Source organism: Eschrichtius robustus, chromosome 1, assembly GCF_028021215.1.
Source record: "Eschrichtius robustus isolate mEscRob2 chromosome 1, mEscRob2.pri, whole genome shotgun sequence".
Lineage (NCBI taxonomy): Eukaryota > Metazoa > Chordata > Mammalia > Artiodactyla > Eschrichtiidae > Eschrichtius > Eschrichtius robustus.
The window spans coordinates 116,206,273-116,220,302 of NC_090824.1; the positions used below are offsets into that span (position 1 = coordinate 116,206,273).

General features: G+C 37.5%; 1 protein-coding gene across 2 annotated transcripts in view; it reads left to right on the forward strand.

The window, feature by feature from the left end:
• UNC13C (unc-13 homolog C) overlaps positions 1 to 14,030 on the forward strand; it is a 589,653-nt gene that overhangs the window by 199,768 nt on the left and 375,855 nt on the right. For both annotated transcript variants that reach the window (XM_068536284.1, XM_068536278.1), the window contains one exon: positions 13,119 to 13,338. In XM_068536284.1, the coding sequence (XP_068392385.1) occupies positions 13,119 to 13,338 (220 nt within the window). The remainder of the gene's footprint in view (positions 1 to 13,118; positions 13,339 to 14,030) is intronic.

A 14,030-nucleotide genomic window follows, 5' to 3' on the forward strand; every position in this document is an offset into this window, starting at 1 on the left:
TGCTCAAATATGCATGCACCTTCCCATCTTTACAAATGCTATTTCATCCTAACTCAGTTTGCTTGTTACTGTCTACCTTAAAAATCCTGCTAAGTTTTTACATAGTTCATGTTTTGCTTCCTTTTGGAGGCTTTCCCAAACGCTCTCCCCCCCTTCTGGCTCAGTTATTAGTTTCTTCCACTGGACTTTTCTAGCATTTAATCATGACCTCCATAGTATAGTATGGTATAGCATGGTTAAGCGTGAAGGCTGCTTAGGGTGAGTCCCATCTGTGCCACTAAATTAGCATTGTCATGTCTGGCAAGTTATGTAACTTCTCTGAGCCTGAGTTCTTTCATGTGTATAGTGAGATGATAATAATACAGAAGATTAAGGGAGTGGATGAATATTTAACACGCTTACACAGCCTAGGGTACAAGTAAACAATAATTACAAGCTGGTGTTCTTATTATTTTTGTTACTACAGTTTGATTATTTTGCGTAAGCCTTTCCTTTTAGGCTCCATGAAGGTAGCACTATATCTTGTTTGTTGTTCTTGTTAAATATTTTCATCCCTATTGCTTAGTACACTGTCTGACATAAGATAGATGCTTTGTCAATTCTTGTTGAATGAAAGAACCAGCATGATTAGAAGGTACAAGGAGGTCAGGGATTCTTGAATTTGGTTCATTAGAATCAACTGGGGGAGCTTTAAAACATACTTATGTCTGAGTCTCACTCCCATGATTCTAATTTAAGTGGCTTCAAGTATAGCCTGGATAGAAGAGGGTTTTTTGGTTTTGTTTTGTTTAAACTTCCAGGTGATTCCAATGAGCAGTGGGTGTTGTGCCATGGTAACTGCATCCTGCACAGCCACTCTGCTGGGGCTTTTTTTAAAATAATCAATTAATTAATTAACTTTTATGGCTGCATCGGGTCTTAGTTGCGGCACTTGGGATCTTCGTTGAGGCATGCAGGATCTTTCGTTGTGGTGCACGGCCTTCTCTCTAGTTGTGGTGTTCGGGTTTTCTCTTCTCTAGTTGTGGCACGCAGACTCCAGAGCGTGCGGGTTCTGTAGTTGTGGCAAGGGGGCTTAGTTGCCCTGCGGCATGTGGGATCTTAGTACCTGCATCCCCTGCATTGCAAGGCGGATTCTTTACCACTGGACCACCAGGAAAGTCCCTCTGCTGGGGCTTTTATCCAAGACAATTTATCTGTGCCCTCCTTTATTGCAACTATGTACTCTACCTCCCCCAATTTTAGAGACTTTGTCATTCTTAGAGAATAAAAATGTGGCCACTATTATTACTTGTTTTAAATTTCTATGCACTTGCCATTTAAACACCATTATTTATATTTATATTTTTCATTCTCTTCTTCCTGTCATTGTCATCTTCCACCCAAAGCCAGCCTTTCCTAGGTGTCTATCAGCAAGCCGCCCTCCCCAACCCAATCAGCCCTTAAGTACTACAGCAGCAATAGTACATGTCCCTTTGAATATCTGGGTGCTACAGCAAGTTCAGAACATTTTTTATTGTGCCATAGGATTTTTAAAATATGGCTGCTTTCCCAGGGGCTTATTCTTATCTACTGGGTTTATGATGCCATGTAGTATTTTCACTATAGTTTGGATACGAGAGAAAGTAAACATTCTCTGGTATATGAGAAAGCCTCATATTGCTTGCTGAATCTCAAAGTATCCAGTCTTTTGCTTTTGAGGAAATAATCAAGATGGAAGGTTTTTATTGATAGACTCCTAGACTGTTCCTTTCTTATATTTTAAAATTTGCTATTTGGTTTAACGCACAAATAACTCATTCCTATGAAAAGTGAAGAGGAAAGCGACAGAAATTAGAGGAATGCTACTACATTTTCCGAGGCTCTGACAGAGACCACACCCTCACTTCATAGTTAAATTAGCTATTGATCTACTGTTCCTTTACTTAAACATATCATTTTGCTTCTTTAGTTTCAGAAGACCTATGTAGAAGATATTTCTGTGTGGGTGTTGAGTGGATGAACAGCTCCCTCTAAAACTCATCAGCTCCATCATCAGCTCCCTCTAAAACTCATAGAGCCCGTATCCCTGGGGCCCATGTCTCAAAAAGCAAATGAAATATGACTTCTGTACAGCAGGCATATTAAATGTCACTCTTGACAAGCTGTCACATTAAGTCATTACATGGGCAACTAACATAAATGCTGGAGCAAATACTTTCCACTTCCCAGTTCCTTGAGTCCCAGGCACCCTCAATGTGAAGCATGAAATATTTGCCTTTACATGAAGAAAAAAGGCTTGGCCATGTGGAAAATGGTAGCCCTTCTGTTTGAATTAAAGAGATGTGCGGTAAAAAGCTCAGTCATCTCTTCCAAGGAAGGAAAGGGCTATAAAGTCTGATGCAAGATGACAGTGGGTCAGCCAGCACCACCTCCACTGACACACTGTTGGCAGTGGGCAAAGTATTGCCAGGCGCCCCATCCATCACCAATTCCCAGTCACCACGAGGAGCTACTGGGACTGATTGGGAATCTCTGTCTAATCAGCCCTTAAGTACTACAGCTTTGAAATATTCCCATCTGGTTTAATAACACCAGACAGGATAACAATCTGGTATCCATATACCACAACAATAATCTGCCCGGCACTACACTGCTCAGCTTTGTGCTTACTTTCTCAGTGATAGTTTCCTAGGTTTAGACCCAAGAGTAGCACAATCAAAGTAAATCCGTTCACTATTTCAACAAATATTAATTGACTGTCTTCTGTGTTGCAGGCATTGTTTCAGATTTTGGAAATAAGGCAGAGAACAACTCATTTAAAAATCCCTGCTGTCATGATGCTTATAGTGAGAGAGGAGCTGAGATACTATCTTTTGTACCCACTGTTGCTATAGCTCATAATGGAAGCTTTTAGTAGGCAGGGGTATTTAGACTAAGATGATGATGGTTAGAGGCTTAGATGATGGCTATGAGAAACTCAGGCTTAGATGATGGTTATGAGAAACTCAGGTAGAGTGAGGAATCCAAATCACCAAGGCTAAAAGAGATTCTAGAACACTGTTTGTTCTATCTGGGTTGGTGTCCACGTTTAGGAGGCTGGCCTAAGGGCAGGCTTATAGGGAGTGTCAATTCTCATAAAGGGTTGATTTGTCTAGGAGGATAGAGGTCCTTCTTCCAATAACAGGATTCAGGCCAAAGAAAAGGGACTGGCAAGAACTATGTGTGGGGATAAACAGGATATCAGACCTGGGTCCTATTCCTAGCATGACCTAGAAAGATACATGGAAGGAGGAGACAGGTTAGAACACCTGTCTGGTGCCTGGGGTTCAATCTGGAAGTTGCAGGCTCAATTCACCCAGGGATTCCGGACTCCCGCTCAGGAACAGGAATCCTTCCATACCACGTGAACAAGTATTGAAGTGATATGGCCTGAATTTGAATCTCAGCTCCACCTCTTATTGCCTTTGAGAACTCATTTCTTATCAATATGCTTTGTCTCACTGAGACTTGTTTATCTCATCGTTAAGTTAACTGTAATAATACTTATCTCACAATGAGAGAGAATTAAAGAAATGTCTTGCCAGGCACAGCAGTGGCAGTCAGGGCAGTGGGAACAGGGACTTAGGATGAAGTATCCAGAGTACCTGCTAAGCCCAGTGCCTCCCTGTCACCTTTGCAACTGAGGGGCAGATTGCAGGGAGTACTGACAGGGGAGTCATCAGCAATGACACCAAATGTACAGGTTATCTCTTGTTTACAAGTAGTATTGCTATTGGTCCTGCTTCTTTCCTTCTTCAAGAGAAGGAAATCATGGTCCTTGGCTTGAGAAAAATGTCGGTCCAAGTCCACCATCTACTACCTGAGGGAACTTGGGCAAGTTACTGAAATTTCCTTGGCCTCAATTTTCTCATACGTTTGCTAATTATGTAAGATTTTTGCACCTATATTCATTAGTAAAATGGCCTATGATTTACCATGTCTTTGAACAATTGTGGCATCGAGAATAAACTAATTTTATAAAATAAGTAGGGAAGATTTCCTTTTCCACTTCTCTGGGGTGATCTGCATAAAGTAAGTGTTGCTAACCTTTGAAGACTGACAAAACTTGCCTCTAAAACCGTCTTGTACTTTTTTTGTTTTTGTTTTTTTAGGGTGGTTATATGACTACTAAATCAATTTACGTAGTATAACAATTCTATCCATGTTATTTAAACATTTGTTCTTGAGTCAATTTTAATCATTTATATTTTTTCCAGAAGGTTATCCTTTTTTCTGAATTTGCAGATTTAATACCGTCAAATTGTTCCATATAATTATATCATTTATAAAAGCTTGTGCTGTTTTCATCTTATTATTTATTTGTATTTTTTTCTCTCTTTTATAGAATCAGTACTGCAAGAGATTCTCTGGCATTTGTTTTGCTGACTCCATATTTTGTTTCTTTGTTTTATATTTCATTTATTTCTGCTCTTATTCATCGTCTACTTTTTATATTTTCCCTGAAGCTATTTTTCTAACTTATTAAGTTGAATATGTAGTTTGTTAATTTTTATTGTTGCTATTAACTAGTGCATACACACAAAATAATATCTACAACATAAATGAAGGGAGTAAATAACAATACAAACACCTTATATCCATCACTCAGAGCTTTAAAAAGAGAATATTTCCATCCCTTGTATATTCCTTCCTCATTTTCTTCCTCCTTCTAAATTTCAAAGATTTCGTATCTATCATTTTGTTGCTGTTGTTTATATTTTTACCACACTTGTATAACCTAATTTTCTTTTTGTCTTTTCTACCAAATGCATTTTAAACTATTCATTTTCCTCTCAGCACATTTTAGCTGCATCATACAAGTTTTGATGTATAGTGCTTTTATTGTTGTTGAAATAGAATTATTTCATAAATTGTCCAGTGATTAATATTTTTGACTCATCAGTTATTTAGAAAGTATATTCATTACTCTTCCAGAGATAAGGGCTTTATTTTTGTTACTGCATCATGTTCAGAGGACGTGGACTGTATTTTCAGTCTTTGGTATTTAATTGAAGATTGCTTTATGGCTTAGTACATGATCAACACTGTAGATATCCCATATGAGCTTTTTCTGTTCAGTACATAAATTTTGGGACTTCTATATCCCTGATAAATTGTTTCTTCCAACTTTTGGTAGCAATCAAATTGTCTCTTTCAACTTTTGGTAGCAAACCTGTTCATTTCTTGAATGTTTTTTCCTTAAAAATATTCTGTGATATTAATACAGCTCACTGAAGTAATTAGGTTAATATCTTCCTTGATAGAAACTTTTCTAGCCCTTTCTTTAAATCTTAATGTGTTTTATGCATATCTCATAAAAACAGATAGCTTAGTTTTAAAATTCAATCTCAGAATTTGTCTTTTTATGGGTGGATTCAGTTTACATTTATTATAATAAATTTGAGCTTAGTTCTGTTATTTTTAAATGTTTAATTAAAATACTTTTCAAATTTTAAAGTTGATCAATAATTCTGTCCTGAAAAAATATATAAAGGTCTGAAAATGCTTAGTCTCTGATTACTACCCTCAATGCCCACATTAGGTAGAAGGCAAGTCTAAATGTCATATCTGAAAATGGTCTGAAAACCCAAAGATCCAAGCCCATGGAGTTTAACTGGATCCCAAACATACCTGTTAGGTTTCCACAGAATCTGCTTTTTTAATTCTGTCATTAAGTTCCATTTATTTATTTATTTATGTATTTAGGTGCCTGGGGAATCTTTCTTTGGAGCCCTTCTACATAGTAAAATGTTTTTTTTTCCAGCACTTACCTAGTGGGCTATATCAACTTCATTTGCCAGGTTGCCAGATCAGTTTTCCAATAAACAAAATGAATATACTAATATTTCTAGAGGATTTGGAGGGGAATCAAATGAGATAACAAATAGACAGCACTTCAACCATTTTGGATGCATAAATATTAGTTATTTTTTTTATGATTGTCTACTTTCACTACACAGCTTTCCATAGCTACATGATTGACTTTCTTGGTTTTACAAGAGAACAATAGAATGGGTTCCCTTTAAGAGGGAGGGTCACCCCTTTCCCTCTCTTCCTTTTATAATATCCTAACCCTTCTTCCTGTTCTTTCATGGCCTCTGTCAGAAGATTTATAAGAACTCAGTCTCTGCCCCAACTGGTAAGAATTAGACTTTCCAGATTAAAATGCCTAAAGTTTCTCTCAGTGGAGAAATTCAAATTATTTTTGGCCACTTATATTTAATAAGTTACTCATCTCATACCACCTTCTTTATTTGTATATATATATTTTTTCATTGAAAGTTTGAATTGGAGAAAAAGTGATACTTATATAGTACATGACAAATTTACCCTAATTTGTTATCAGATCAAGTTCCATGTCATGTATTGGCATGGAACCACATTGTACTTCAGAGTGTATATCCTATATTGTCCTCTCCTTAAATTATTGAACCATCTATTTCTTCACTGTTCCACCCTCTTTATTTGGACTCAATCCATAAGTTACTTAGGTCACTGGTAATTAGTACCTGTTATAAAACAATATAAGTAAAAACAAATTACTTACAGTCTTCCATGTTTAGGCACATAACTTTTAGTCTCTGTTAGCACTTTCTGCTACAAAAAATTTTACCCGAGTAATTTTAGCTTCTACAGTCAGTCTTATGTAATGATTAGTCTAATGAGTAAATCAGTCATGAAATTATGTCTGTTTTTATACTCAGGAACTTATTCTACCATTGTTCTGTCCTCATGCTTATAACCAATTTCAAAGGTCACATTGTACCCAATCTTTGCTCTGCAAATCTTTCTGATGCTTTTGTCCAGAAATAGCAAAATGATACTTAGAGGACAGTAAATAGATTTCTAAAATCATGCATCAAGTATGTGAAATATGCTTGAAAACAAGAAGCTTACTTTTTTTCCTGGAATTATCTAAATGTGATTGTTTTCAAGTATAGGAAAGAGATGGTTTACATAGTTCTATCAGGGAAGCCCACAGGATGCAGACAAAAATAGAACTTCATTAGTTAAGTTGCTGGTTAACATAGGAGAGGGAAAAGGAGAAAAGGTATGTGGCAAATGGAGACAGTCAAGCTTTGTTGCTGTTATAAGTGTTAACAGTTTGTAGATTGGAATTTTGGTGGTCCAAAAACACTGGTAATTGTTCTCTGCAGGAGGCTTGATTGCTTTGTTTCTCGGACTCATTTTAATTTCCCCATGTAGTTATCAATAGAAAAGGCAGTTCATTCCCTGTCCTAATTGTTCAGAAAGTGATATATTAGGGCAACTCACTTTAAATTCCAGTTTCTCAGAGCAGGAATTTTTAACAAAATCTATGTCTAAAATATGAGCATCTTCCTCTTTGTAGTCCAAAGGTTGTACTTGGCTACTAAGTCTTACCTGAGTGAAAGCAGAGTAATCATTTCTACAGATTAAAGCAGTGTTGAAACAATAAAAATTGCCTTACTTTCTGGAATCACACTAGTAATATAAAAATAATGTTTATTGTTTTTCACTTCATTGCAAAAGCCTGATATCATGGCTATAAATAGAAAAATTACTGGAAGAACATGCATCAAACCATACCTAACTTTGAAAAATTAAATTATTTTTCATTTTAATGCTTGTTTGGGTTTATAAATTACTTTTGCAGTGAGCATACATTTTATTATTATCAGAACATACATACATTTTAGCAAATAATATATGTTTGTTGTAGAAGATTTGAAAAGTTTAGAAACACTTAAAATAGATTAGCAGGAAGTCTCCCAAATTGCTGAATCCACTCTGTCCTTCAGTCCTAATTCCAGTAATTGAGCTCTGCTTGTTCTTCAGACCACCTTCTCCATATGTCTAGTTCCTTGTTTACCTAGGCCAGAGACCCTCTCTTGATAACATAACCAGTTCCCATCCTTTCACATCAGCTTGGATCCTATTAGCTACACCCTATTATCTTTCTACCTACTCTAAGTACATGTGTGTATGTATGAAAGTATGTGTGTATATATATTTTCTCTTCCCTTTAATCCAACTCTTAAAGGTCAGTTACAGGCTTCCATTTCCCATTGTCCATGGCTAATTTTACTGTTTCCCCTTGTTTTCTTCTGCTTTGTTTTTATTCAGTGCCCGATATCCTATCTTTTGCCTTATTCCACAAAAACTCCACACTCTATGTCCGTATAATCTTGTTTGATCTGGTCTTATTTTGCTGCTAAAAATACACTCTTTCCCCCAGTATGCAGTATTCCCCTGAGATATGAGTCCCTTCTTATCAGATGTATTTTTCATGCTTTCCTTAGCCATTCATTTCCTCAGTTTCTAAAGTGACCATCATTCCATCTTAGTCTTTGTTGGAATAAGAAATGTTTTCATAAGCCATTTATTTTATTTTATTTTATTTTATTTTATTTTATTTATTTATTTAACTTCTTTATTGGAGTATAATTGTTTTACAGTAGTGTGTTAGTTTCTGCTTTATAACAAACTGAATCAGCTATACATATACATATACCTGCATATCTCCTCCCTCTTGTGTCTCCCTCCCACTCTCCCTATCCCACCCCTCTAGGTGGTCACAAAGCACCAAGCTGATCTCCCTGTGCTATGCGGCTGCTTCCCACTAGCTATCTATTTTACATTTGGTAGTGTGTATATGTCCATGCTACTCTCTCACTTCGTCCCAGCTTACCCTTCCCCCTCCCTGTGTCCTCAAGTCCATTCTCTACATCTGTGTCTTTATTCCTGTCCTGCCCCTAGGTTCTTCAGAACCTTTTTTTTTTTTAGATTCCATACATATGTGTTAGCAAACAGTATTTGTTTTTTTCCTTTCTGACTTACTTCACTCTGTATGACAGACTCTAGGTCCATCCACCTCACTACAAATAACTCAATTTCGTTTCTTTTTATGGCTGAGTAATATTCCATTGTATATACGTGCCACATCTTCTTTATCCATTCATCTGTCGATGGACACTTAGGTTGCTTCCATGTCCTGGCTAATGTAAATAGACCTGCAATGAACATTGTGGTATGTGAATCTTTTTGAATTATGGTTTTCTCAGGATATATGCCCAGTAGTGGGATTGCTGGGTCATACGGTAGTTCTATTTTTCGTTTGTTAAGGAACCTCCATACTGTTCTCCATAGTGGCTGTATCAATTTACATTCCCACCAACAGTGCAAGAAGGTCCCCTTTTCTCCACACCCTCTCCAGCATTTTTGTTTGTAGATTTTTTGATGATGGCCATTCTGACCGGTGTGAGGCGATACCTCATTGTAGTTTTGAGTTGCATATCTCTAATGATTAGTGATGTTGAGCATTCTTTCATGTGTTTGTTGGCAATCTATATGTCTTCTCTGGAGAAATGTCTATTTAGGTCTTCTGCCCATTTTTGGATTGGGTTGTTTGTTTTTCTGATACTGAGTTGCATGAGCTGCGTGTAAATATTGGAGGTTAATCCTTTGTCAGTTGCTTCATTTGCAAATATTTTCTCCCATTCTGAGGGTTGTCTTTTCATCTTGTTTATGGTTTCCTTTGCTGTGCAAAAGCTTTTAAGTTTCATTAGGTCCCATTGGTTTATTTTTGTTTTTATTTCCATTTCTCTAGGAGATGGGTCAAAAAGGATCTTGCTGTGATTTACGTCATAGAGTGTTTTGCCTCTGTTTTCCTCTAAGAGTTTTATAGTGTCTGGCCTTACATTTAGGTCTTTAATCCATTTTGAGTTGATTTTTGTGTATGGTGTTAGAGAGTGTTCTAATTTCATTCTTTTACATGTAGCTGTCCAGTTTTCCCAGCACCACTTATTGAAGAGGCTGTCTTTTCTCCATTGTATATTCTTGTCTCCTTTATCAAAGATAAGATGACCATATGTGTGTGGGTTTATCTCTGTGCTTTCTATCCTGTTCCATTGATCTATATTTCTGTTTTTGTGCCAGTACCAAACTGTCTTGATTACTGTAGCTTTGTAGTATAGTCTGAAGTCCAGGAGCCTGATTCCTTCAGCTCTATTTTTCTTTGTTAAGATTGCTTTGGCTCTTCAGGGTCTTTTGTGTTTCCATACAAATTGTGAATTTTTTTGTTCTAGTTCTGTGAAAAATGCCAGTGGTAGTTTGATAGGGATTGCATTGAATCTGTAGATTGCTTTGGGTAGTATAGTCATTTTCACAATGTTGATTCTTCCAATCCAAGAACATGATATATCTCTTCATTTGTTTGTATCATGTTTAATTTCTTTCATCAGTGTCTTACAGTTTTCTGCATACAGGTCTTTTGTCTCCTTTGATAGGTTTATTCCTAGGTCTTTTATTCTTTTTGTTGCAATGGTAAATGGGAGTGTTTCCTTGATTTCTCTTTAGCCATTTATTTTAGAGTAATTTTCAGCTTTGGTAAACACGTGCCCATATCCCCAAAAATCAAGAATGAAAAAACTCATTATCGTCTTTTTGAGACTGGGGATATGTACCCTGTAGTGAATTACCTAATGTTTTTCTCCAGCTTCTACAGTTCTCAAATGTTATGGTTTATTCGAATGCCCCATTCAATTGATTTTCAATGTGCTGTCTAGTAAATTTTCCATGTTTCTTCTTTTTGAAATTAGCTTCACTTCCTCTTTTCATGAAATGGACCATCCCTCTTTAACCAAACCAACCCAAACCAAACATTTCAATGAAACCTTCTCAGCTGTCTTTCACTTGCTTTCCTTCAGCCTATTTAATTTTTTAGCAAGTGGTCCTTATATTTATTACTCCTACTATAGCCTAAGGATTTAGAGCACTGAATATATGTCACTTGACTTCAATAAAATGAAAATGGACATAGGGAATTAAACTGTGTTCATCATCAATTTTAAATTATGCAGATAAATTCATGTCCAAAATCAACCCCTTGCCCCACTCTGCTTTCTAAATTAATATGTATTTCTCACTTGCGTTCAGTAGCAGACTGTTCTCTTCCCGCCCAGTGTTCCAATGAGTTAGAATTGTTGTTTTCCCCTACTAAGACAACAAATTATGCAATCGCAAATATACCTAAACTCCATTCTTATTTTTTGAGCTCAACCAAAAATTCTGTATTACACACACACCACATATACACGTTACACGGTCCTCCAGCCCCTCAGCTCAGCTAGAACATGAAATTGTCTATGGAGAGCTGATTGTAAATCTGTTATGCCAAGAATCATCCAAGTCACTTTGATGATATTGGATATCACTCTGCTAGGCAGTAAATGGGAAACAAAGATGCATAATACATACTTCTAGTTCTAAAAGAACTCTTAACAGTTCTTTTCAAGACAAGACATCTTCATTATGGAATGAAGCCAAGAGATTTATTGGGTCAGACTATCCTTATTGAAAAGTGATGGATCTACTTGTTCTGTCTATACAAACCCTAACACAGGGGTCTTCTATTTGAGAAATTCCCATAGTTTGAACATACTGTTGCTCTGTAGACTCACTTGAAATATAAAGAGCTTTGATCAGCCCCTCATGTAGTAGCAAGGCAGGATCTTGCTGTTCAAAGGCTAGAAAAATGTTTTAGTAATGCTTAACTCCCTGGTAGGGAACCTCCTTCCACCATTAACAAACATATTCTGGGAAAATACATAATGAGGGGAATGTATTAATAAAGGGAAATATGCTGTTACCGTACTATGGATTTGAAAAATAATGACAAGTTAGCCATTTCAACACTGTGGGAAGATATTCTGAAATGAGATTTAAGGATGATTAATGCAAAATACAAGTGCTTCCTTTTTAGCGTTGCTTATCAGCTAGACTCCTACAGGATTTATGTAAATAACCATTCATTATGCATCAGGTAGTTGTGGGAAGTTATTTGTAATTGTAACTTCAGAGAGTGCTAGTCTTTCTACCAGGACATCACCTGCACAGTGGGATATGACAATCAATTGGACAGACACACCCAAGCAAGTCTCCACTATCAACACTAATACTTAGTATTTTCTTAGTGTTTGAAGTCTATGGACTATATTTGTTACCATCTCACAGTTTGATCTTCAACATAATACGGTAGATAGGTTGTACAGGAAAGTGAGGATTAGAGAGTTTAAGTCTCTTCCTAGACCACAAGACTCTTAAGTAACAGACATTCATTCATTTCACACACAAAAAATGTGTTGTACCTTTACTATGCCCAAGGGCAATGATAGGCACTGTTTAGGCACTAGAGAAATAGGGAAGAGAGCTCCTGCCTTCTGAAGCCCATTTCATATGTCACACGATGGGGCCTGTGCTCGGGAACGCAGGCCTCCTGGCTCCTCGTTCAGTGCTCACTCTACCAACAGCTTCCATGTGCTATTAAAAAATATCTCCCTTTAAAATATAAAGCACCATGGGAGAGTGCCACATTTAACCTTTATCTACTACTAGGGCTTTCTTATCAATTAGTTGATGAGCTCCTTCCTAAGGAATAGGTGATGAAAGCAGTTCCCTGTGGAAAGATCTATAAAAGAAGTGTACTTTGGGACTGGGGAGAGGTGTAGTGTTAGAGAGGGTATAGAATCAGGGAGATGAGGCCTGGGTAGAATATAAAAGAGGGGTGGGAGTGTTTCTAGGGGGTTAAAATCAGCATTGAGAATATTTTCCATTACTTCATAATTTTACCAAGAACCAGAAGAACCAATTTAGCCCAAGGATAGTAATATAAATTCCTTTTTTTTTTTTTTTTTGAATTGATGTTTCCTGAACACCTATCTCAAGCCAGAGACTAGGTTAGGCTCTGAGGATAGAGCCAGCGGTGAGAACTATGGTCATCATCCTTGCCCTCATGGAGTTCACAGGATAGAGGGACACAGTCATTATCAAGTAACAAGAGCTCTGTGCTGCCATGAAAGAAGCGTACACAGCAGGGAGCCCAGTCCAATATGAAGATTAGGGAGTTCTTTGTGTTCAAAGAACTGGACTGGGCCCTAGAACACTGAACGAAGAATAAGTGTGCAGAGTTATTTTGATGACTGTCCTCGCTTAAATCAATAATCAAGGGGTCCCCTCAAAATAGCGTTTTCAGGAAAAAGTGATAAAATGGTTTGTTTTTTGATGAAATTCTCCAGATCCACTGATGTGTCTCGTGTCGGTTACTTGTCTCATCTTCACAGAAAATACATGTCTTCAAGAAGACTTTGCAGGCACTGATCTACCCCATGTCCTCCACCACCCCACACAACTTTGAGGTCTGGACGGCTACGACACCTACCTACTGTTACGAGTGTGAAGGACTCCTGTGGGGCATTGCCCGGCAAGGCATGAAGTGTTCAGAGTGCGGAGTGAAGTGCCACGAAAAGTGTCAGGACCTCCTGAACGCGGACTGTTTGCAGAGTGAGTATTCGGTTAGGTGAAGCAGCAGGTGTGCAGAGCTGGTCTTACCCTATGCATTTTCAGCTCTTGCTAATTCTCAACAAATCCTACTCACCCCCCGCCTATTCATTCACACAAAGATATACATACTGCCCGCCAAGTCAAGTAACTGATTGTGTCTTCCTACACTGTTGACCTTGGCACTTTCAGATTCCTCAGAATAACTACCTGGAGTTCAAAGGCACTCGGACCAAGTAGAAAACTTCACAGTGATTTCCAATCTTTGTTCTCACTTTTATCTCATAATAGCCCCACGTGGTCAGTGGGAACATGTAAAGTCACATTCCTCAAACAGGGGTTAAGACACACCCCTGCGATGACAGCAACTGGAATTCTTTTCCAAGCCTACTTGACACCTGCCTTCTGCAGGCAAGAGCCATGCTCTTTTGCAGTCCCTGTGCAGCCCTTAGAATTGGGAAGTCTTGTATTTGATGTCAAAGACAAATCTAACTGACCAGATAGGTGACCTTGGGCAAGTTTTTCTAACTTCTCAGGGCTTCATTTTCTTCCACCAAATAAATAGGAATAGTAGAATGTACCTCAGTGGGTTATTTCGAAAACTAAATGAAATAGTTGCTGCTAAGAGTCTGGCACATAGTAGATGCTCAATGAATATTAATCGCCTCTCCATTCTTTTACATTTCTGAATAGGT